General features: G+C 45.6%; 1 protein-coding gene across 7 annotated transcripts in view; it reads left to right on the top strand.

Annotated features, from left to right (window-relative positions):
* RNF220 (ring finger protein 220) overlaps window positions 1-15,359 on the top strand; it is a 219,671-nt gene that overhangs the window by 163,015 nt on the left and 41,297 nt on the right. For 4 of the 7 annotated variants that reach the window (XM_040073571.2, XM_040073572.2, XM_040073570.2 and 1 more), the window contains 3 exons: window positions 567-609; window positions 8,492-8,613; window positions 9,629-9,761. In XM_040073571.2, coding sequence (XP_039929505.1) covers window positions 567-609; window positions 8,492-8,613; window positions 9,629-9,761 — 298 coding nt within the window. Of the gene's footprint in view, window positions 1-228; window positions 411-566; window positions 610-8,491; window positions 8,614-9,628; window positions 9,762-15,359 lie in introns of those variants that run through there. The other 3 variants (XM_040073573.2, XM_040073575.2, XM_040073576.2) reach the window with 2 other exon arrangements.

Raw genomic sequence — 15,359 nt, 5'->3', positions numbered from 1 at the left:
GATTCTGGCGGGTCCTGATTCCTGATTGGCCAGGGACCCCAGGGTCCCAACAATACTTGATTTTTGATTGGTCAGTTACACAGGGTCCCAGTAACCCCCGATTTCTGATTGGCCAGATCCCCCGGGCTCCAGCCGCCCCGGAGCTCTGATTGGCCGGGCTCGCCGGGCGCTGCCGCCCCCTGTCGGTTGTCATGGGAACTGCCTAGTGAACTCTCACCCGCGCGCTGCGGGTCACATGACCGGGGCCAACATGGCGGCGGCCGCCGGGGGCTGATCGGCGGCGCCCGCCGGGCCGCGCCGCATCCACCCGCATCCCCCCGCATCCCGGGCCCGGCGCCCGCTGCCCGCCCGCGGCGCCCGCGGCTATGCAGAGCGGAAAGAGGGGGCCCGGCGGCGGGGGCCGGGAAGAGGTGGGTGCTGCGGTGGGGGGGAGGCCCGCGGACGGTGCGTTGTCCCGGGGATGCGCGGGGAGAGGGGGGGACCGGTACGGGCGTTGTATACGGGCGGGGGGCGAGTTGCTTCCATCCGCGTCCTGACGCTTCTCCGCTGTTGTCTCTCCTCTGCAGACCTTCCTGCGGGTGCGAGCGAACCGGCAGACCCGGCTGAACGGTGAGTGCGGCCCCCGCCGCGCCTGCCCCTCCGGAGAAGTTTCCTGAGTTGGGCCGAGTTGTGTGATACCCCCACGGCCCCCACAGCGCAGGCCGGGAGCCGCCACCAGCTTGGCCGGGGCCTCGACGTGCCGGGGGGGCGCGGGGGGACTCGGGTGGAGCCCTCCACGCTCACCTCCGGCTCCCCAGGGGAGCGGCTCCCACCGCCGGTATAAAACAAGCCCCGAAAGCCGTGTTTTCTGTGCGGGGCCCGGCAGCTGAGCTTTCACAGCTCACATGGATGCATCTTGCAGTAAACTTCTAAGAAGCCTGTGCGTCATCTGACGTCATGGTTTGTTTGGGTTTTTTTTTTTTCTCTCGCAAACCCGCAGATGCTGGTGCGGTACTTTTTTTTCTTGTATCCGTGGGTCTTGTTAACAAGTAAACAACTATTCCTAGTGGACAGTGGCCTGATATTAAAAAAACCAAATCAGACATCACTTTATTTCAGAGAGAGGAAGCCCATCTCTCTGCTTTGAAATTGGGAAGAAAAGCTGCAAGGAAACTTTTTTTATTAGAGCTGAAGAAGCTGAAACTTTTCTCAAAGTTCAGAGGTCAGAACTTACCGTGTACACAGTAACGGTGTCCTGTCATCTGGTTTTGTACTGCTTGTAGCTAGTATGTAACATTTAATCGGAATTTGGGTATTCAGGCTAATAGGAGGCTCATTAATCTCGAGCTTCCCGATGTGATAGTTCAGGGTAACACCTCTGATGTGCTTTTGGAGTTTATTTAGAAGATCTACTTGAACAAAATAGCAAAAGGGTTTAGAGAGTGCTGATAGCAAAACAGTTTGCTTGAATTTGAAGCCCTCCATGTTTAAGTGCAGTTTTAGAAGCTACTATTTTGAATAGAAGCTACTGACCCAGATCTTTGGTAAGTTAGACATACATGAATTCAGAGCTGACCTCAGGATTTTTAAATATCAACCCAGAGGGCCAAAAGGTGCAAACTCCAGAAGGTCTGTTAAGTGATAGAACAGAGTAATGAGTTACCTTGCACCAGTTACAGGTAGCTGCTGGCAGGTGCCCACTCTACACTCTGAGATGAGTGCAGAGAGCTGCCAGTGCTGGCAGGCAGACACAGAGTCCTCAGATGGCTCCGCTACACCGAGGTGCAGCTCTGTGGTGACTCGTTTTATGTGCCCAGGGTCTCCAGAGTCAAGGATGTCAAACTGTTCCTTTATCATAGTTGGATAGCAGGGGCTAAGCTTTCTCCTTCCACCTTTTTTCAGGCCAACAATGTGCAGTCACCTTATTTTAAATATTTTTTAAAAGTCTAAGGAGTTCTTCAGCATGAGACAAAGCTCTTGGTGAGACACACAGTCTGGGCAGACTGTGATCTCCTCTTGGGAACTCTTCTTGGCCTGTCTTGTTGGATGGTTCTGTGAACCTGTGCTCATCTGAAAGGAGACAGGTAGTTTTGTACAGCATTTGCATTGTTTTTGCTGGATGTTTTGCTGTTTTTGTAGTACAGCCATGTTCCAGGTGAAAGAACGTATATGCTGCCCTCATAATGCTGGGGTTTTCTGTCTGTTCTCTTCTTCACCCTGAGATGAAGAGGGTCCAGATGTCAGGGAGCTGGATGCAGAAATTGAGGTGAAGTGCTTTGGGTGTCAAAGAAGGTCAGACTGGATCAGAACTGGTTCCTTCTGACCTTAGCTTTTTGTGATTGATTACTGCTGAGCATACACTACAGAGCATACCTGTAGTGATGTCTGGCCTAGTCTGCACCCAGCCAAATGGTTGTGTGGGTTGTACTGCTCCTTTCTCTGCCTGTTTCTTTACATTTGTACTTCTGAACATTGCCTGCTTTCTAGTTTCTTCCTCCACATTTTTTTTGCAATGAAGTAACTGCAGTATTTGTAAGCTTTGCCATCTTTTTGTTGAAGAGTGCTTTGAGCTTTAGATGGAGAATGCTGGAGTGCTTTAGGGAAAAAAAACTCTTATTTGTCTATATCTCATATTTTAATGAGCTTCTAATCAATCATGCAACTTTAGTTTCCTAATCCTGATTATTTTACATGGATAGAAGGAGTTGTGTAGGACTTGTTAAAAGAGAGCTTGCTCTTTGTTTCATATTCTCATTGACACACTGCAGAAACTTAAGATACAGCAAATGCAATCTGTAAAAAAATAAAAAATCCATTTAATTTGTTTTTATTATGTTTTGTGTCTACTTTTCAATATTGTTGTGACCAGTTTATCTTGGCATTTCTGCCAAGCTTTTATGAGCTGAGTTCTAGAAGCACTTCAGGAAGCTCCTCCCATAAAACGGGCTCCCAGTGTTTGCTCTTCTTTCACATTGTCCTTGACCCAAATCTTGGCTGCCCAGGCTGTTTGTGACTCAGTCTTATTTGGACCTTGAAGTTTTCCATCCTGTTGTGTTCATTTGGGAATATGCAAAAGGAGCTAAGGGAAGAGAAGGTACAGAGGGAAATATCTTCTCTGAGCTGCTGTTGGCCTGGCTGCAACATGATTAGGTTGTGATAGTAACGTGGTTCACACATACCTGAGTGGCCCGGATTTTAATTCTGTAGCTCAAACCTGTGACTTAAATTGAGCTGTAAGTAAGGCAAATGCATTTTCAAGCTCAGGAGCAGGAGATAAATGTTCTGTCTGTTAGGCTCTTGGTTGAGTGTTTGTATCATAACTTCTCTGTCAGCCTCAGTGAGTTAACTCAGTGAGCAGTGAGTTAATCCTGCACCCCTCACCTGTGCTAAACTCACTTTCCAGAGGTTGTGTCCTTGTGAACCCAGGAGTATGAGGTGCTGATTCCTGATAAGCCTGAGTGACAAAGGAAGCATTTCTTTCATTTGCCTTATTTCCAGTATTGCCAAACTGGAAACTTTGAGCCACCCTGTAAATTGATGGCTGTGGAGTTTAACAGTGCAGAGCAGGTTAGGTAGTCATTCAAAATTAGAGGCACAAAGTTTGGCTTAGTGTATCAGAACATGGGTTAAGTAGGTGCCAACCTCATAGAATAGTGTCAGTTTGGAGATGCTGAAAATCATCTGTGTGGAACTTTGCCCATGCAAATCTGAAAGTTGCACTGAGACCCTTTTGTGAATCTGGCCCTTAATGTTCTTTTTCGGGCAGATGAGCAGTAAATTGTACTTAAGGTCTGAAACAGATTCCTTCTTGATCATCTGTTTTCTTGCTTTTGCTTACTCCTTGAGATGGCTTTTTCTGCTCTGCCACTCCTGCTGTTGTTCCCTTGCATCAGATGCTCTGGATGAGTTTGATCATTCTCAAAAGCTTTTTGTGATGGATCTAACAAAAGTAGGTATAACCACTCCTCAGGACTCCTCGAGTCGATTTGCAGAGAGCAGGTGCGAGCTCTTGTGCTTGAATATCTTTGACTCAAATTTAGGGTTATTTCTAAAGTTTGCATTCTCAGGCAAGTTGTGAAGTAGGTAGGTCCTTAAAAAGCTCTGTTTGCACCTCCCTGAGAAAGTGAGTCCAGTTTTGGTGGTTACCCTAAGCCAGTGTCTCCAAGCAGATAGTGCAGTTTGTTGAACTACCACTGTGTCCTGTGCTTTTGTAGCTGATGGGTGGGGGAGGAATAAAGCTGGATGATTTCCACTGGAAAGGAGACAAAAATGTTTCCACTTAATTTGATTGGCCTGCCATTGCAGGAGCTGCTAATGATGTCTGCATAGGACTCAGGGGACCACTCAAACTGGTGGAGGGAACCGTAAGAGATATTGCTAGTAACTTAATCATGTCCTTTGATGCTGCAGGAGAAGGTGCAATGTCCACTGCTAGATGCTGAGTAAGAGCACTTCTGAGGTAATTAGTGCCCTGTCCTGAAGGTGAATTTTTGCTTGGGGAGGGGAGTACCAGTGAAAACTAAAATCCATTAGCTTTTCTCACAGGAAGTTTGACTGGACTAGAGAGTAGCATGATCTTAGGCATTAATAAGGCTCAGCGTTGGAACCCTTGATGAGGAGAGCCCATTGTTAGGAAAGATCCTCCGTCTCTCCTGCCAACAAGGCAGCAGTGGGGGGTTGGCTCGTTGTCTCTGCACCTGTGGGAAGGCAGGGACCAGTGTGGCCTCAGCAGCAGAGGCTTTATCAAGTGCAGTTTGGCTCTTTCTCTAGTGCAAGCAGCCTCACCTTGCATAGTCCCATGTTAGAGAACTATGTATCAGTGAATGGAAGAGTGATTCCCTTAGCCAGCACAGCTCCTAGGTTCAATCAGAAACCATAACTGAGACCTCCTGCCCTTGCAGAGGATCCCAATTCTTGCTCACCTCCATGTGCTACTTTCTTAATCATCTGCTGTGGTGACTTAAACTCCCGGGTGCCTGATGGTTTAATGTAATCTGAAGGAGAACATGCACTTGCAGCAGGAGCTGTGTGTAGGGTAATGCACATCTCTAAAAGTGAGGCCTCAGAGGTGCTGGAAGCCCTCTGATAGCCTAATAATAATTATTAATGCTAATAAAAATTAGTGAACTCCTCACCTCCTGGCAGAAGGTTGGAATAATAACTATGGAGTCTTTCTTCAGTTGATGCCATAAGTTTTAGCTTTCATATTTTCCAGATTCTGTACTGCATTAGTATAGACTTCTGAACTTCATATAAAATGTTAGCAAGTTCTCTTCACAGTGTAGTTAGACAAAACAATCCTTTTCCAGCCTGGGAACCAAGGACACCGTGACACGATTGCAGCTTCAGGCCCAAAAGGTGTAAACAGCAGCGAATTGAGGAGAGCAGTCTGAGAGGATGAAGCTTCATAATCTGAAGCTGTAATTGGACAATTAACCCCAATATGCAAATGGACCAAAACTTACAAAAGTGTCAAAACATGTGCCCCTTCGTCCATCTTGGCTATAGCCTCAGCCAGGTTCTTGTACTGCCCAAGGTGTGTCCTTTGAAGGCCTTTTTAATAAAAACCTACTTTATTCCTGTAGCACTGTCTAGCCTCTGTTCTAGGTAGCCTCTCAAGGCATCACAGTCAGAGGTAAGAATGGGTCAGGCTTGTGCAAAAACCTCCTTCCCTGAGTTCTGTCCTCTTTGTACCTGCAGTCCTCAGCTGGCTGCATTTTTATCTTCCTGAATTACGGGAGGGAATGACTTTTTCTTTTTTTTTTTCCCCTCTCCATGCTCCTGCGACAGGAGCGAGGGGGAGAGGGATTAGTGAGCTAATTAGAAATGATCGCATCTATCAACACTAATTAGCAATCCTGTGGTCTCACTTGCGCGTTCTTTTGAGCTGCTCCCCTTCGGGACAGCGGCACAATCAGCCCCTGCCTTTGGGGCCGCTCCGTCCCTGCCGCGCTGATTGGAAGTGATGGCCGGGGCTGCGTGTGTCGGGCAGGGACAGCGCCGCTCCGATGTGCTTTGCAGGCTGCTCCCTTTCTGTTCCTCCTGTCACCAGGGGCACCCTTCGCCTCCGTGGGCACGATGCTGCCGCTGCTAATGACCAGAGAAAATGGCAGGGGGATTTGTTTTCAACACCTTTTTCCTCCAGTGGTTTTTTCACTTGTGGCACTGCAGCTCACTGCTTTTCTGCGGAGCTAAATGAGCCAAGATAGGGGCTGGCTGCTGGGTCTGGTGTGGAGCTGGAGAAGAGTGAGGCTCTCTTCCCAGCTCTGCTCTAACATTTCAGCAGCTGATCAGGTGCTTGTTCTGGCAAAATGGTCCCGAGAATTTATCAGCACAAGACCCAAATTAAGTTGTCTACCCTCTGTCATTGCTACAGTGCATGGACTGGAGGATGGCAGTAAAAAAACCCTAAAAATACTAATAAATTCACCAGGCAGACTGTTCTAACTGAATTGTTTTGCCATGGGGAGTCCTACCAGAATAATTAAACTGCTCTTTCCCTGCATTTCCCTGTTAAAAACATGATGAGGTGAGAGAAATTTGTGTCTACGATCAGTATAGAGAAGGCTTTGTTTCTGTGTCTCGCTCCAGATGGGTATTTGCTGAGGAATGCCTAACTCGTGTCTGATTCCAGCCTCCTTCCATATTTTTTGTTTGCTCTACAGAGCTAGTGAGGCAAAGAGCATCCTAAACTTAGATGAAAGAGCCATGCTGAAAGATACAGGTATGCACTAAACCAGATCTTCAGAAATCTCTTGGGCACTAAAGTACAAGCCAGAAAGAAGGTGGCTTAGCTCTGCCTGAAAGAGAGGGTTGTGGAGCTGTCAGTATGGTATACCCAACACAAGAGAGGGTTGTGGACCTTCAGCAAATAAAATTTAGACAACTGATGAAAGCTGTGTGTGTTGAGAGTCTGTCATTCAAAGTGCCAGATATCAAAAACATTCCTGTTTTGGCCTCAAGTTGCTGACTCTTATTCTAGGAATGTCACATTTACAGAATCCTTTCCTGGATGTGAGGAGTGGAGAAGTATTTTTCAGGGAGTTTTCACACATTTGTATTTCAATGAGGAAAAAAAATGCCCAGGGAATAATTTGAAGCTTTCTTAGTGCTGGAGCATGAGCGAGTATAGGGGATGAGGAATACTCCTAGTTCCAGATTGTGGGAAAGTATATCCTAACCCAGGGAGTCCTGAGTCTGGGGAAGCCAACAAGAAAGTCTTGAAGGAGGCCTTTCTGCTCTGTGCTGATTTGTTCAGCTGAAACTTTATAATTCACTTGATGTGTGTGCTCTAAACTGATGCACTTTAGAAAACAATTGACAGAGACTTTCCTGTACACTGGTTCTTCTCATCCTGGCATTCCAGAAGCTTTCTCTGACTTGTTGGCTGCAGGGAGCTCTTGATCCCCCACTGTTCAGGCATGAAGGCTTTCAGAGCATGCTGCAGTGCTCACAATGTCAGTAACAATTTCTGGCTAACACAGCTTTTTGGTGGTGTCATCTCTCATTATCACATGGGCTTTCCTTGGGCTTTTTCTTGTCTCTCATTCAGAATTTTGACCTTCCTTATTAATTAAACAGTGACTTTCCTGCAGCCAGTGATTGAGTTATTCAGTAATACCTGCCTAAAGCCATCATAATAAAAGACAGAAGTTCTTTTTAATGCAAATGATTTGGTTCCAGATGTTTTGATCACATTAAATGATGGCTCAAATTAACCAGCTATTGGATTAAGCAACAGGCTACCTTGGCTGCTTTTTCTAATCACCATGATTCCTAACATGTTTGTTTCCTAGAGCATGCTCTCAAGAAGGCAGTGTAGCCCCTAGTTTTCATGAAACAAAAACAATGGAGAGAGAAGCTATCTAGCATGGGTCCTGTGTTTTTTGTAGCAAGTGTCTTTCCTTTCCATAAATACTACCTGCTACCGAGAAGGTGCTCTGACTTGTTTGTGGTGGTCTGAGAAAGAGTTTTTCAGGGTGTATAGGAGGCTCTCTGGTCCTGGAAGTGATTGTTAAATACCTTGTCCAAGGCTATCAGGTGCTACATCGTGCTTCTATATGCTAAGCAAGTTCTTGTAGAGGAAATAGACGTGTCAGTGGAAGAGCCTCAAACTCAGACAGCAAAATCCAAACCAGGGTTCAGTGGCTTGGTTACTCAACTTTGAAAACAATTTCACGTTTCCAAGGGAAAGATTTTAACCGTTCTAATAACTTACCATGGGAGTTGGAGCAGATATTCCTTCTCCTAGTTGTTAAATCGTGAATAGCTATCTCTTTAGAAGCAGAGTGCTCAGCTACAGGTTACAGATTTCCTCTGAGAAGTGCCGAGTAGCAGTCTCTGTACTGTCTATAGAGGTCAGAATAGGGAGTTACAATGGGTTTTTCTGGTGTGAAATCTTACATTTCTACCAAGGGTTTATTATTTGGAGCTGACCAAATAAAGACTGACTCTACAAACTTGACATGTCTTCCTCTTTTGTTTGTTTTCTTTCCCTGGTTTCTCCATGCAGCTCGGATTGGAAAGATGAAACGGAGGAAGCAAGACGAAGGGCAGGTATGTCCCCTCTGCAGCCGACCTCTGTCAGGATCCGAGGAGGAGATGAGTAGGCATGTGGAACAATGTCTTGCAAAGGTAGAGGCGCAGCAGGATCACCAGCTGCCATTCCCTTCTCCCTACTCCCAGCTCTGTCTGCAGTTCACCTAATGTGGGGCAAAAACTAACACTGCTGAGCTTGCAGGCAATGCTAACTGTCTCCCTAAGATCTGTAGTCACTTCTTTGTCTGGGAAGATGGATTCTTCTGGATTTTTCCATTCTGTTGCATTAGTAACTTTCTACTTCATGCACCCTTCTGCTGTTAACAGAAGTCTAATTTGTAGATTTTAAAGATGGAGCTATTGAAGTTTATGAAACTTTTGTAGGACTTCAGGCATTCTATGTAGCACAGGAAGAGCAGTTTTTTCTGATTTGTGTCTTTGACAATTATTAGAATTATTGTTTGTTGGGTTCTTTTGTAGCAGACTGGGATTTGTAAAGGTTGCATGACCATCTTACTCCAGGGAAGTGCATTTAAGCAGAATCGTTCTCTTGCTGTTCATCCCAAACACAGCAAGGAAGAAGAAACAAACCCTGGGGGAGGGAGAGAGTTTTGTCATAGGGCTTTTTGTTTGTGTTTCTCAGGAAAAACCTTCAACAGAGGACTTGTTGCCTCAAGAGGTGCATAGTATAAAGAGTGCATTTTGATCAGCATGCCCCAAAACTATGTTACAGGAGAACACTTCTGCTTGGGGTCAAAGGAATCTGTGGTATCATGTTCCTCCATGATAGAGGAATTTTGCATGCAAGGCAAGGGAATGCATGTTGAAATGAGCACCAGAATTTTTGTAGGGACCAGACATTAAATTTCCTTGAGTAAAAATGATGAAACTTGCAACTTGTTTTAGTCTTAGGTTGTTAAGTTTTACCGGTACCTATTTACTTCTAGTTTAGGTCAGTAGGAACAGGGATGGGAATGGAGGCTGCTGTTTGCTCTACACTTAGCTGTCCTGGGAGCAGTCCAGCTTTTCTTCCCCATCCCACCATGAGTTATGAAACCCAAAGAGCCATTTTGTGCATCTCAGCACTCTGTCCCTGCTTTACCCCATGCAGAGAGAAGGTTCGTGCATGACTGAGGATGACTCCGTGGACATCGAGAACGAGAATGGCAACCGCTTTGAGGAGTACGAGTGGTGCGGTCAGAAGAGGATACGGGCTACCACTCTCCTGGAGGGAGGCTTTCGAGGTGCGCCAGTGTTCTGGGGACACTTGTAAATCATTCTGCTGTGGAAGTTGATGATTACCTATCTTTAAGGGAGGGACATGGGGATTTCCCTTCCACAAAAGGCAAAATCATCAGCCTTTGCCAGAATGTAAAGTGATTTCAGTTTTTTGTCCCTCTTGAGCGATGAGAGTCAAAATTTGCGTAAATCTTGAACAAAGCATGGGGTTATTTCTTTCTCAAGGAACGTGGCTGAAGAGGGAATGGGTAGATCATATGGGGAAAATAACGTTTTATATCTCACACATAGTAAGGAATACATGGAAATATTTGAAGGGAGGGAAATAGAAATGAAATTGTAAAAATTCCCAGCCTGGAGTGACGAAAGCTGGTGTATCAGCCTCTGGTGATGTATTGGAGGTGACAGCTAAGTCTCTTTAGCACCTGCATAAAATATTAAAGGGCCAGTTGTGCATTTATCACTCCATCCCTTTTAAGGTTGATAAATGAGAATCCAGGAACCTGCTCTGCACCTCCAGCACTGCAAGCCCTTAGGGCTCTCAGACAAACACATTTTATTTTTCCTCCTTCTTTTGCTTCTTCCCCAGTGATGGGGAAATCAGTTACCAAGGAGAGAGTGAGTTATGGCAAAATTTGACCTCTCGTGAGCTTTATTGGTGAATGTAATTTTAGCTAGAAACCTGGCCCCTTTCTTACATTCAGCCCTTTGGCCTCAAAGAGGAGGATTTACTAAACTGTTCGTTGGCATGAACCTCAGGCACTCACGAGAGTTTCTCACAGGCAATCCACGTAGCGCATGCTTAATGAGAGGAGGAATGCTGGCTCCGTTCAATAAAGAGGATGGGATGTGATCTCTTCCTATATCAGCTTGTATTTTAATTTAAAACATCTCAAGGGGAAAGGCTACTGCGTAAGGGAGTTGGACTTAAAAGCTAGCTGTGTGCTCAGCTAAAACCAGGCACTCCTGATCTGCTCTTGATTTCCTCTGAAATTAAATTGTAGCTGGGTTATAGCAGAGCAGATGATCAGCAGCACTGAGCTGAAGGAACAGCTTCTCTCAGCTTTAAAGGACCCCCAGTGAAGCTCACACTATTACATGCTGTGTCAGTAGCCTAACTTCTTTTGTGACTGCATGGAGAGTTGTGTCTGTGCATGATTCCACTTAGAGACCTGATGAGACCATGCAGGATCTTAGACTGTTGATGTAGCACAGACGCTACAATCTGTATCAGGGAAGCATGAGATGTCTCTGTGCCTCTGTCGTCACTGCTAGTCCTGGTTAGAAAAAGCTGTTCAGTGAATTTCTTCCCCTTTTTTGTGCATGAGTGGTTTCTTCCTTCACCCCCACCAAACACCTGCATTTGAGGAGAGCACAATCTTCCATTTCCTTTGGTGTGGACATTGTGCTATCTTCAACTGGTAAATGTTCCCAGTTGTTTTTGAGTTAACTCACTGAAGTATGGTCGGAACCTTCCACATTGCTTTGGTTATATGGAGACCCTCTTTCAAATGAGGCTTCAGATGGACAAAATGCATGTAATTGATGGCTAAGTAAATATCAAGTACTTGCTCTTTGTTGCATTTTCTTCATTATTTTAAGGAATTCTCAAATGTATTACTTGTTACTATGTTGATCACCTACTTTCCTCCACCAGAAGTTAGACAGGTTCTAGCATCAGTCAGTGCTCTAACCTCTGCCAGATGGCTACACACATGAACATATACTTGTGCAGTTCATTCATACTTAGAGATGGCATTGCTTCCATCAGGAAGTATGGGGTCTGTCTCTTCTTTCCTTTTGGAGACCTTCGTTACACCTTCAGGAATTACATGGACAGATCCAGGAGACGATTTACAGGGGAAAAGCAGACTTCCAGCTACATGCAGTTCTAAAACCCTCCATAATCACCCTGCTGACAAGGCTTTCGGGTTAGACTTCTTCCCTTGGTGGTGCTGGATGAAAGGTGTCTGGAGATCAGTTCACAAGCATAGGAAACTCCCTGTAGTATTTGTAGTGAGAAACATCCTCGCTGTGCAGCATTTTGTGGCAGAACCACTGGTGAAGAAGGGACTCCTGATACCTGAGCAGCTGGCAGGTCTCTAGCACCTGGCCTTCCTCCTCTGGAGCACACCTCTGCTGGCAGCTAGATTCAACAGCTGCCATGCTTCTCTAGAGAAGTGTCCTCTTCCCTGAGCAGGGGAACTTTTTCATAACAACTTTCTACCTAGTATTTTGGAATAACCAGACAATATGTACAGGGTACCTATCTACTCTGTGCAAGAAGTTACAAAATTTGGAAAGCCAAAGCAAAGCTGGAGTGATCTCCTACAGCTGGTTGATTGCATTTATTTTTAATTAAGTTACACTTTTTCATGCTCTCTTTTGTGGCTTTCCTGTTGTCTCTGACTGCTGCATTCACGAGCCTCCATCACTCAGGACTGCTGTGTGCACTCTCAGGTAACCTTAAGGTGATTGTCTTTCTTCTGCTGCTGCCAGTGTTGGCTCTTGCTAGACAGAATTCTTAATTTACAGCCCTGAAGCACAGCACAACGTTTTGTAGATGCCTTCTAATGCTTAAAACTGCTTTGTCTGGAGTTGGCAAGGCCCTCGTTAACCCCTGTCACCTGAGGCTTTGCATTTGGCTCTGTTCCCTTTGCTGAGAAGTAGCAGTGATGTGGAAATCAAATGTCTTTTATAATGCCAGACAGCCTTTGCCAGGCTACAGGGATGTCACCAATGTCTAAAGAGATGACATGAGGAAATACATAAAACTGGAGGGGGAAATAGATGGCCATGTGTCTCATTAATTTCGGTTTTAATGGTGTGTTGCTTTGAGGAGATGTCACAGCTGGGTGAAGGGGGAGCAGGGCACTGCGGCCAGTGTGTGTTGCACGTAAGTCCATTGGGGCAGCATTACAGCACTGTCTCAAACTTAACACAGATCCTGGCTTCTTTTTATCATTTTTGGTTAGGGGACAAGGTTCATATCATTCTCAACATGAGGAAAATTCTTTGCTGATTATACAGAAAATCCTGACAGATTCTCAGTTGTAGTAAGGTTGAGAGACCTTGGATTTTCTTCTTAAAAACAGAAACGTCAGGGAAATGAACAGCCCTGTTTGGAAGATGGTCTAAAACGTAGAAGCAACCACAGGCTGAAACTCTCACTTGTAAAGTTCCTAGGATGACACTTTCCTGCTTCCAAAGCACTTGCAGGGAAAACTTGCTTTTCTAACCTGAGGGGCTGTCGTAGAAGCTGGAAATTCTTTGTCTTCTCTGTTGGTGTTATGGCTGCAAGCCCCCAGTCAGGTCTAGTGCAGCAGAGCCAGAGCACACCTAATTGGCTGCCACAGCTTGGCATACCTGAGGCCGCAGGTGGAAAGAACAGGCTGTGGCAGCACGTAGGAATATGACCTGAGAAGTGCAGGGATCAGTGTGTTGTCTCTGGAGCTGTTTGGTTTGGTAAAAGATTTCAGTCAGGAAATGTTTAGCACTTCTAGCTGTTCTCCTGGCTTCTTAAGGTATCATTTGCTATCATTTAATTTGCTTTCCAAACTGGAAGGATGCAGGGTGTAAATGAAGATTATTGGCAATTACGTAGGGTTTGGAACCACTTCTGTTTTAGCAGAGGTCCTGCTTGAGGTAAGGGTTCGTAGGAGAGTTTGGTTCTCTTTGGGGGTAGGTGCAGGAGAATACCAGCACAAAATACCAAACTCCGTTTAAACCAAGCTTGTACTTCAAAGTGTAAAACTGTACAGATAAAATAATCAGATATTCCCCTGCCTCAGTACAGTGTCACCAGACTAAAATTTCTCTTGAAATACCTGAACATTCAGTAACTATCTCGCCCCATGTCTCTGAATCATCTCTCCCTGAAGCTCTTTGTTGCACAAGATTATTTCATGCCATCTTTAATGAGTTTCTGTGTTTAGGATGCCAACAAGGCTTTGCAAGTGAAAGCGTCAAGTGGCTTCCTCTCTGATGTGGGGTTTGTTGGGTTTTTTTAATGCTCAACATATTTGTAGCAATTCTTCTATTCCAGTGCAGAATGGATGCACGTTACCCTCGGTGTTTACACTGTAAGGTTATCCCTTTAAAGAATTCCTGAGGGAAGTTCAAAAGGGTTTTTTTTTCTTTGAAAGATTCAGTGTCTCTTTTTGTGTGTATGTTTCTTACTTGAAAGAAGGGAAGGGAGGGGGGGAAGTGGGAAAAAAGTGCTTTATCTGAAAAGAATCACATCAGCTTCACACTGATAGAAGCTGCTGTCATCTCTTAAACGGCTTAGCACAGTCAAAAGGCAAGAGGACTTAAAACAGTGTCTTACACAGGGATCGATGGGTGGAACACATAACTCGTAACTGAAAAAAAAAAAAAGCAGCTCGGGGGGAGAGATAACGGTAATGATTGCATTGAGGGAAGCTTGAGGGAGGCTTGTTCTTTGTAACACAGCTTCAAAGGTGTCTGGACTGGTGCCTAAGCAAACTGTCCTGTGAAGTTGCTGCCTCTGTAGGTCTAGGGAGGGCGGGGGGTGGGGGATGCTTGCACCCTTCTGTTTCTTAACAGATGGGACAAAGATTAGTAAATGCCAGGTTAGCGGCTCCCTTCTGCTGCCTCAGATTTGAGGAGAGGGTTTTGTCACTTGCTCTCTTTCCGTCCGCTCTGGGAGACAGCTCGGCCGGGAGAGGGGATGGAGGAGAGCGCGGCTGGGGCGGTTGGGGAGCTGGGTGTTGGGCGGGATGTCAGTTTATCGATCGCACCTCAGTCAGGAGAGCTGCGGGCGCAGTGCTCTGAGCACGAGCGGCAGCGTGCTTAATGTGATTGAAAGGCAGTTAAAATGGCGGTGACCTTTTCAGGGGGAATTAGATTGCCTGCCAAGAGTGGTTAGAGGGAGTGATAACGCCAGCTTGAGGAAGCTGTCCAGTCTGCTTCAAAGGGAGAGAGACAGGGAAAGCAAGCTGGCAGCAAGTACCATTTAAAGCACGAACCGTGCGGTCTGATAGAACAGAGATTGCTGTCCTCTTTAGATATGAAAGAATTGAAGAATTGTAGCTAAGTTCTCTCCACCCGCCCTGTCCTCCTCTTCTCCCCTCTGGCTCTCCCACCAAAAAGCCTTCCTCTGGGTGCAGTAGCAAGCTAGTCACCATTGCTCTTCTCAGTTTCTTTCGCTTCAGCAGATCAGTTGCATCAAAAATAACACAGAAGAGAGAAAGACTTTGAAAATGTTAAAATGGCAAGCAGGGCATTTTCAGGGAAGGATACTTTCTAAGGAAGATCAACATGACAAGGATCTGTCTGATAGATTGTGATACTCTTGAAGAAGAAGAAACACACAAGGATTACTTAACTCTGAAGTTTCTCTTCATTTTTCTGGTATTTCTTTTTATTTCTCTGTGCTGCCCTTCTCCCAAGCTAGCAAAGGGCTTGGATCTATTTGCTAATGTCTTACCAAGGGAAAAGAACAGCACAACTAAGTGTATACATAGAGGGACTTGGTAAAGCCTTTATAAGCTGTAACAAACTACAGTTATCCTTGGGTGTCCATTTGCATTGGATCTCATGTCGTGTACAATTAGGGCAGCTGCCTGGAAAATGAGACTGTA

This window comes from Hirundo rustica, chromosome 9 (genome assembly GCF_015227805.2).
Source record: "Hirundo rustica isolate bHirRus1 chromosome 9, bHirRus1.pri.v3, whole genome shotgun sequence".
Taxonomy (NCBI): domain Eukaryota; kingdom Metazoa; phylum Chordata; class Aves; order Passeriformes; family Hirundinidae; genus Hirundo; species Hirundo rustica.
Note: the sequence above shows the minus strand (reverse complement) of the source record. Positions and strands in the feature narration are given on the sequence as shown.